General features: G+C 40.8%; 1 protein-coding gene and 1 long non-coding RNA gene across 3 annotated transcripts; one reads left to right on the top strand and one right to left on the bottom strand.

The window, feature by feature from the left end:
* Window positions 1–3,867: 3,867 nt before the first annotated feature.
* LOC123148948 (uncharacterized) lies at window positions 3,868–6,894 on the bottom strand. Of its 2 annotated transcripts, XR_006474281.1 has the most exons (3): window positions 5,836–6,894; window positions 4,651–4,850; window positions 3,868–4,532 (listed from the first exon to the last, which is right to left on the bottom strand). It is a non-coding gene; the product is annotated as an uncharacterized lncRNA (long non-coding RNA). The 2 variants fall into 2 exon arrangements; XR_006474271.1 differs by lacking the exon at window positions 3,868–4,532 and having other exon boundaries at window positions 4,650–4,850.
* Window positions 6,895–8,413: 1,519 nt separating this feature from the next.
* Window positions 8,414–9,735, top strand: LOC123100646 (uncharacterized). Its single transcript, XM_044522542.1, has 3 exons — window positions 8,414–8,682; window positions 9,067–9,281; window positions 9,377–9,735. Exons 1-3 carry the CDS (start codon window positions 8,482–8,484, stop codon window positions 9,510–9,512), a joined length of 552 nt encoding a protein of 183 aa, XP_044378477.1. The 5' UTR covers window positions 8,414–8,481; the 3' UTR covers window positions 9,513–9,735.
* Window positions 9,736–9,958: the final 223 nt, after the last annotated feature.

Here is a 9,958-nt window from a genome sequence, read left to right as displayed (position 1 = left end):
CTCTCCTCTCAGCAAGCTCGAGCTATCGATTTGGATTTCATGGCGAATTTGAATTAAGCTGTTTCCTCCGAACCACCCTTACAGCTTGTAGCTAATACAACGATTATAGACGCTAGCCCTTCAGCCATCCGTCCATTCCTACCGGCTACTCCCTCCGTCCCAAAAAGCTTGTCCCTCAAATGGATGTATCTAACACTAACTTGATGCTAGATACAACCACTCGAAGAATAAGCTTGGGATAAGCTTTTTCAGGCGAAGGGAGTACAAGATAAGGTGTGAGTATATATATCGGAAGTCTTAATGGACCCAATTCAGATCAGTGAGCCATGCTGGTAGGCGTCTGGCCTGGCCCGGCCTTGTAGGATTCTAGCCCGTCTCTTGCGTGATCTTCAGAAACGGCTTGCCCCCAAGCAGGAGCTCAAGGGAAATATTGATTTTTCAGGGGGTCAAAATCTTCCCAGTTAGCTGCACTAGTCGTAAACCTGTGCACCTGCACGGGCTAGCCATTTTAATATTAAATATAATAAAGTTGTGAAAATTCAAAATGTCATACAATAATATAAATATATTGATGTAGATTATTATTATAACACATGCATGTGTACCTTGGTTCAACATAGGGTCCAACAAAGCTACATTTCATTCATTATTTTATGATTAGATTTTTGCATCCAATAATATGAATTATGATTTAGATTATTATAATAACACTTGATAGTATATACCTTGGTTGGACTTAGGGTCATAGAATTATATAGAGTCCGTGTCTATACACAATAATAGACACACGCTTGCATGTCTTTCTATCAACATACGTGATATCATATCTAATAATATACATATTAAATAATATATTTTTGTATATTCTAATTATACCTTAGGTTACTCAAATTAGAAGTTCTTGTCTCTGCCAACAAATTCTTTTATTATTAGCATGAATGGGGTTTTTTATATTCACTATCCATATTTCGCATAGACAATCTTTGGGGCGCATAATTCATACATTTTATTTTACTATAGTAATATCTCTAGGTATTTGTATATGTTTTTATGACTAACTTTCTCTATTTTTATAATAACAAAAAAGATATCCATAAACATACTATATATGCAAATACGTATTAGCAATCTGCACCCCTGCAAAGAATCATGTGAAACCATGTAATTCAGGAATACCATCAATATCAGGCAAAGCAGTATATCTGTTAAAAAATACATAATACTAATCGATGCTTCAGATGATTGTATAAATATGCGTCACCACACCACTACCTTGCACATGGTGGCATTGGATGCAGTTGAATCTGGTTCGCTCCTCTATAACATAATTGGGCGAAGTGTGCTCATAAAAAGGCATGTAATTAGCAATTTTTCACATGATGGGGCGCATCATATCAAGATAATTTATTGGGATTCGTCATGAGTCCGATGGGCTAAAACTCAAACAGCACATTCAACGAATTTTATGATAGGTTTTACTTGCATCTGGACTTGGAGAACCAACGACGAACTCAACGACATCGAACAGATAAATCTTGTGCTTCCCGTTTGTTGTAGGTTCGGCAATGGATAAATCTTGAAGCAGGCAGTTCATTTAGGAAGGGAGACACGACGATCCTGACAAAGAGGAAGATCAATCATCGCTTGGGGTCGCTCATCATCCCTTGCGACACCTGGCTCTAGACTCCTTTGTGGTTCGCCGATGGCCATGCGGGTGGGAGAGTGCACTTGATGGTGATGGGGATATCCTTCGTCATGAAAAATCTAGCGCTAGGGATGTAGATATGAGAGGATAAGTGAAGGAGAGGAGTCAGCGGCCATGTATAGGAGTCGAGGGAGATATTTTTCCTTTTTCTTTGAGGGAGAGATGTGTTTCCTTCTGCTTTTTGCATGAATAATTTTCCTATTTTAATCCGAGAATATTTTATAGATGACATATTAAGGGTCATCAAACAAATATTTCTTTTCGACTTGCATTGCAAACAATGGATTAAACTCGTCCTTGAACCACGAAAAGTGAAACCTGCATCGTGAGTATAGAGAAGACTAACCAATCCAGTTGTTTTGGCTCATGTTGGGCCCTTATAGAATTAATTCCGTTTACCAATAAGTTTTTTTTGTTTGTCAAAAAAAACTTACATCTTTTTTGTTTGAACCACGTTTCAATGGCAGAAGACGTTGCCCTTTTGTTTGAGTCGGCCCTTAAATTCTTTTGTACATGCCTTTGTGTAGTGGACTCATTTTTTCTCTAAACAAACGTGCAGAAGTAGTGCAATTTGCTCTATGATGTTGGACTTTTTTTTAAAAGAACTTACCACGTTGGACTTATATCACGTTTTTTTAGGGATTTAAATTAAATCACGTACATAGGGAGTAGATGGACTCTCGAGCATGCAAGCAGATACCTGCTAAAGAAATCGTTATGGTATATATTTTTTAAATTAAAATATATGTTGGACATAAATCACGTATGACTTGTAGCGTACATTTTTTTTTTGCAGGGGAAGATCGTAGCATGCATGGACTCTTTTTTCTTAGCTCTCATTATGGATTTGTTTTTTTTTTGACTTATCACGTTGGACCACATATTAGTCCAGCATATCTGCCGAGGGAAAAATATCTTCGGTTACCAACGTGGATGTCCTTTTTTCAAGGAACCGATGGATGCTTTTTCTGTTTTTCTTCACGGGAGAATATTTTATTAATGGATTCTCAATGCTAATCAAACAGATCTATAATTTTTCTGTCAACTAGTAAACTTGCACGTGCAATGCACGTCTTATACGGTGAGCCAATGAGATTTCCACAAATACAAAATAAATGTTTCACAAAAGTGTTCAATAGAAACACAATTCTTTGATGTCGCTCAAGTTGCATTTTCAAAGGCGAAACACAATTATGACCATGTTGTTGCATACAGACCACAATATATATTACTCCATCCATTAGGTCTTCTCATTGGTTGTTAATAAGGAAGATGATTTTTTTATGACTGAAAAAAGCGTCACATAAACATACTTAGTTTGGCAGCAAAGTATTTTTAAAACTGTGGTAATTGAAAACCAGAGTATTCTCCTGGATGGGCATTGAATACTATAGTTTTTTAAAAATAATGTTTTTCTCAGTTTCCCATGTGTTTGGTTGGTGTTGTTTTCACAAAGTCTTGACCAAGTATTTTAGGGTGGATGATTGATTGACCGAGAGTAATTAGCGGCTGCAAACGGCGGCCGGCTGCATGCAGCTGCCATGCACACATCTGCCCGACCTAGATGCTAGGATCTGTAGACTACCCCTGATGCACCTACTGACCTGCATGCATGGGCTGTTGGCATTGAAGGTTTCAAATAATCCACCTATATATATCCCGCTTGATTCGCTTATGGCGCTGCAGAGAAGAGACCGGACTTGCACGGGACGCCGGCTGGAAGAAGAACCTGAGAGACCTACTACTCGTAAATAGGATGGGATTGGCTAGAACCAGGAGTTTACCATATAACAGAAAGAGGGAAAATAGGATCGGGTCGCGGTTGGTATTCTTGTCTCGACGTAGACGGCAATGTCAACTGCGATCTCCCGACGATTTCTCTCCGTTCTGTTTTAATAAAAGAGGTCGGGACCTCTTTTTTAGAAACCGCAAAAATACCATGGTTTCAGGCATACTCTGTTTTTTTTTTTTTGCATACTGTGGTTTACAAAACTTCGGTTTTTTCTGATGCCAAACGCAGCAAAGTATTCAAAACCATGATTTTTTTAGAAACCGCAGTATTCTCAAAAAATCTTGAAAAAACTTTGCTGCCAAACGCAGCCTCAATGTCAGTGAGCCAATATTCTAAAGCAAAATCTCAACACCAAAAATTCTTACTAAGGCACAAAATGTTTGGTACAACTGCTAGTTCCAATAAAAAAATAACTACCTTTAAAATGTATTGGAATCGACTACAGCTTCTTCATTAATGAAATAAATGATAACGGAAATATCATTAATCCAGGTCATCTTGAACCGAATATTGCCTAGCCCACGGTTTGTTAGTGTATACAAAGATATGCTTGGGTAATGATCCAAGAGCAGGAGCATTGGGGACAGCAGAGCCACCCATCAACAGTTGTGTTCGCTTAAATTTCCTTGTCAATGGATCATCAGACCATGTTCTACTTAACTTTCCTGGCTCATGCTCGGTGCAGAACTTTGCATGGAACTCCTTATTACATAAGAAATGAATATCACATGGAAATTTAAGCTTAACCAGTCGCATCAAGAAATGTCTCGGCTCACTCAGTTTTTTTACCGCTTGGTTCTGCCCTGGTTGGAGCTATATTAGTTTTAATAGGATATATACCTGTATTGTCCACCAAACCAACCAAACAAAATCATGCCTTCCAAAAGCTGATGGGGATCTCCCGTTCAACTTCATCCAAGCAATCAAATGCTACATAAAGATATGGTAGTCATCCAGTGAACTTGCATTAAAAGTGAGGGTTCGCCCAGAAATCCTCTGTTTGTTTTCTGAAAGGGCATGTGCCATTTATTTTTCCTGTGCAGACCTTGTATCATCAGATGGCATATGAAATACTGAATTATAAGGTAATATTTTTTTTAAAGGTTCCAGGCTTCCAGCAATGTACATAATAGGAAAACAAACTCGTGCGTACCAACTCCTTTGGATGCAGTGACATAGCCTGAATAGATATCTTATCGTGTGCAGTAGACATACTCATTGGAGAAACAAACAACTATAATGGAAACAGAATCGCATAGATGATGGAAACCATTCTGTGAACATTGCCAAGTTAGATAGTTAATATCCCAGAAGTTGATGGTTGTAGCATGTGTGCTTGACAATTTGTGGATCCTGAGGAAGGAAAAACAATATAGTTAATAGTAGGTATTGAAATGCACAAGAAAATACTAACTCAAGCAAGGTCATATCATGATTTCCCTACATACTCTCTTGGCGCATATATATGGAACTCTTAATCCCAACTTACCAAAGAAACTGCAGGTTCTTATCTAATCAAAATCCATCATACTACCAGAACAGAAAAATGAGGAAAAAATTTCTTGGAGAACCTCACATGGACCATCCAACACGTCCAAATTTCGCGGAAAATAGGCAGATCATCAACAAGTTCTCACAACATTGCTCATCAGGCTCTAAACTTTGAATTTGAGTGTGTCCTCTGCGGTAATTGTTCAGCCCATAGAGATAGCCCTTGTTGGATCATAGATAGGGCCAGGGATGCAAATGTTGCAGGCTATGTGATTCATTCTGTAATTGATAGCCCTTGTGTCATACATTTTCCTTTCCCCTTTTCTCTTAATTGATTGGACCATTATAAAAAGAGGGGCTAGTCAATTAACCTAAAAAAATGACATATGTTGGGTAAAAGTTACTACCCTTGAAGAAACCAATAGTAACAACATTCGACGCAAACATTTAGTTGCTTCACTTTTAACTTGTCTCGCGATGACAGGTGGGCTGGTCGAGTATGTAATGGGTCTTCGTATAATTGCAGTCTGTCGTTTAATTTGGTCTGACTGTTGAGGCATAACTGAATAATTATACACGTCATGTTGTATTCTGATATGCTTATGAGCTAACACCTCTACCTCTCACATACATCCAACTATGGGTCATCATCAGGTTCATGTTCCGGCAAAGGATAGGAAATCAATGAGAAATTTAATCCAAACAAGGAGAAGATCAACAAAAGCTACAGAAAATCAAAAACTGCTAGGTGCCTTGTCAAGATCCTTAATCAAAAGCAAACTATATTAGTTCAATATAAACGGCAATATGAAAAGCATACTGATTAGGAAGCATTAATTAAGCTCACATATATTTTCTCCTTCGGTCCTTCCTGACTCCTTTATCCTTTGATACTCTCCTCCTCTTTGGCACATGTATATTGCAAAAAGATTCATCATGCAAATTTATATACAAGGGAGTACAAGCAGATTAGTTTTGGAATCCACACGATACACAAATTAAAATCTATTTCTACCATATAACTTACCATCTACGTCTGACAAATTATCAACAAACTAAAAGGACTTTAACCTGCAGCATCCCATGTGCATCCACGCTGCAGCGCCTTCCTCTAAGCCTCTGTTGCTGCATGAGATGAAAAAGAGTTACTTAGAGGGTCGTACACACACCAGAAATCCTGAAAGCAAAAACATCTTTCCATCCAGCGATCTTTCAAGGGAACATGAGAAGCACAACATCGGATGCAGTCGATTCATACATACAGTTTCTGAATTAATGTGAAGTTGTGAATACACATCAGAATGTTACTGAAATGTTCAATTTCATAGAAACATGTTAACCAAAAGGGAGGCGTCCGATCAGGGATTCAGGGTGCCGACGCAAAGCTGGGAAAGGCGTCGGCGACCTCCGGCCGGGAACGGCCGGGCTGTGGCTCGGCGATGCGGTGGCGCTGCCCTCGTGCAGTAGTGTGGCGGCGGGGTTGCCGCTCGGCGATGCGGCTGCAGGGCGCTCGCGCGGGGCTGCCCTCTGCGTGCCAGGCTCGCGGCCGAGCTCCGCCTCGGGCGCCGCCCGGCCTCCCTTCTCACGCCCTCAGCCGCACCACCTGCTCGTCCGCTGTGGCCTTACAGCCGCCGCTGCTATGTGCTGCACATGCGCTGCTGGCCGCCAATGCGCCGCTTCTCCCCGCCGCCGTTGCGTCGCGGGCGCCTCCCTTAACACCTCTCGATGGCGAAGACGAAATCTGGTGAGGAGGGAGAAAAGGCTCACGCCATAAGCCGGAGGTGCAGCGGTCGGTTGAGGGTGAGGCGATTCGATTGGATCTGCTTCCTTTTCTCGTGCGTGATTGTTGGGGCCGCGGCTGCGGATCGAGACGGCAGAGTTTTCGTCCGCTCTCTCAAATCGCTAAACGCACTCTTGGCTGACGATTAGTGTATATGGACGGCTAGATATAATACTATGATTCGCATCGTGAGGCTATAATTGATTGGGAGTGTTATGTGTAGATCAGGCTGGGTACATTTAGCGATGAATATGTTTGCTTGTTTAATAGTAGTAGAGAAAAAACGAATCTACAATTTTTTTTCCTTTTCAATGCTAGATTTTTTTATGGAAGGAGGCGATTTTTTTTTGACAAAAGGAGGCGATTTATTCTAAGGCAACGGTGGATGCTCTCTTTGTTTTGTTTCATTCACCAATATTAAATGTGTCAGAAGTCTTTTTTTATGGGACAATTTGTGTTACGTAAATTCTTTTTATCTCTGCCATTAATTAACTAATCCAACAGTTTAATTAATTTTGATGATGTGGATTAATGAGAAGGCTTTAAAGGTGCCTCTAATTAGTAAATATATATATACTATAAGATAAGATATAAGATAAGATAGGTCCTCTTTTGTTCCATTCAATCAACATGTGTGGTATTTGCACGATTGCCAAGCTGGTGAACCCGATGGTACAACACACGCAGAGGCACTGTGAATTAGCATCAACATCTCGCAATGAAGAATGCACCTATGTACTTCTTCCTGTGGGACTTGTGTGTGTGAGTGTGCTGAACTAGTTCTTGTATGTGTTGCTCTTGGCGTTTGCTTTATTTATAAAGCGGGGTGAAAGCCTATTTCGGTAATTAGGAGTTCTGGCCTACTTAAGTTGAGAAACGTGGAAGACCGGGTGTATGCATCTGTCACTGGGAAGAGCCAGACGATAAATGACACAATCAATTTTGGAAAGAATCTGATAGGGTCCATAATATTTGAAAGAAAGCTTCTGATTTGCACGATGGGACACACTGGACCGAGCATATGGGTGAAGTTTGAGGAACACCTGATCACCAATCTTACTATCTTAGAAACTTTTTCCATACACCATTTGACCGAACTGTGTGCGATGCATGAATAACAAACGGTATGGTAAAAATTCATCTCCAAGAAAATGAACTGTGTACGATGGCTGATCCATGAAGCGCGCCGGCCGGTGGAAACCCTAATCCCAATTAATAAGAACATGCTATTTCTCGCAAAAAAATAAATAAGTCAAAAACAAGAACGTGCTATGTGCGCTCCGGATTGACGTTACTGGCGTTGGAGGTTACTCTCTCCCAAAACACAAAAAAAGCGCGAACCAACCTGTGGTTGGATGGTTAGAGGAACAGTGGTATCTTCAGTCCATCAGGGTTCAAATCCTGGTGCTCACATTATACCTGTGCTTGGATGGTTCTCAGTCTTTTGAAGGTGCTCATAGAGGTGGGATGTGTGTTTTCATAGGGGTGAGTGTATTCGTGTAAGTATGAGCGCTTGCGTGTGTTAAAAAAGAAAAAAAACACATAAAGCAAAAGAAAAATCTGGCGCTGGAGGAGTTGGAGACGGAAAGGCTCGGCCCAAACGTGATATAAGAGGGACCCGACCCTAGAGACCGGCAAAGAAAATCGAAGCAGCAAACATCGCTCGATTTCCCACCCTATAAAAAACAAAAGGCAAATCGCAGGTTCAAGGCTATGGCGGCGGCGATGCGATTTGCGGCCAGGAGGCTCACCGGAGGCCAGCGAGCCAAGTCCGTTTACAAAGCCGTCGTCTCGCCGCTGGTTGAGGGTGAGCGTCGCCGGCTGATGCCAAGGCTTATCAACGGCGACCGACCTGCGTATTTTCCTCAAAGATCTATGTCCTCGGGCGGCGACGGCGGCAACACCGCTTTGAAGGTATACCACCCAAGATCCACAACTTCTGTATATGTATATGTTCATCATCACCGCTGCACATCCCTCCGTCCTGAATTAGTTGACTCGGATTAGATGTATGTAGATACTGTAATTCGGGATATCGATGGAGGTTGTAGAATATATCATATATTCGGTTCTAGTATTATAAATCTTTTTCCGAGATTTACAGCTTCTTTTTCGTAACTACTTACTCCGTCCGTCCCAAAATTCTTGTCTTAAATTTATCTAGATACGGATGTATCTAACACTAATTCTAGACAAATCTAAGACAAAAATTTTGGGACGGAGGTAGCATATGTGAGCAATTAAGTACTGCTGCTACTTGGTAATCCCTGCTAAAGTGATCTTCGATCTGTGTGCCAGGAACCCTGTGCAAAGCCTGCGCTAGACCTCGACGCCAAGAGAGCATGGGGCCATAGTCAGATAGTTGAAATCGAGACCAAGAAGCACGACCTCTTCTACCAGCTCGCTGAGCTTGACAGCAGATTCCCCTCGAGTAACAAGTACTTCCGAGAGAACAGGGAGCTTATCCACCATCTCTTCGGACACATTGAGCCCAATCCCAGTGACACCCTATGGTATGATCCACAAAATTATACATGCAGATTGATCCGCTCTCCCTAATTTGATTATACTGATGCGTATCTTGTTTGGTAATTAATCTCCTCTGTAGGCGCTTCTGTCGTGCAAGAGAAAGATTGAATAAATGCCTGGTATATGGACTGCCTACAATGCTTGCCACTTGGATGTATCTGGATTCAGATGGATGGAAAGAGATGTTTGCTGATATCCTTGGAGTTAGTAGCTAATCTTATGTAGCACAGTGTTTGAAGCCGGCCAATAGAAAGTGTTATGTTTAAAGAAATTCACTCCAATGTAGAGTATAAAACTACTAGTAGAATTGTGGACTGCTGCTAGCCTTATGAGCCGCGTGATTTCGTTGTTCTCGTTGCCATAAAGAAGTGACATGTTAACTGGATGTTGTAATCCGAATCTATTTCTCATTATATGGTGTTATCCAGGTGTTGTTTATGTGGAGTGAACTTCATTGTATTGTTGTTTAGAACTAGCTAAGTCTTTACCTATGGTCCTGCCAGATGTGATAAAAACAAATGAGGAAAGATAACTCTTTCTTTTTAAAATAAAATTGCTGCTTTGTGAGGGTCTTCCCCTTTTGCTATGTTTTTGGATTCCTCGAAGTTTTTTTTTTAAATTAACAGCTGACGAATAATAATAAAAGAACTACAAATAATAC

This window comes from Triticum aestivum, chromosome 1B, assembly GCF_018294505.1.
Source record: "Triticum aestivum cultivar Chinese Spring chromosome 1B, IWGSC CS RefSeq v2.1, whole genome shotgun sequence".
Lineage (NCBI taxonomy): Eukaryota > Viridiplantae > Streptophyta > Magnoliopsida > Poales > Poaceae > Triticum > Triticum aestivum.
Note: the sequence above shows the minus strand (reverse complement) of the source record. Positions and strands in the feature narration are given on the sequence as shown.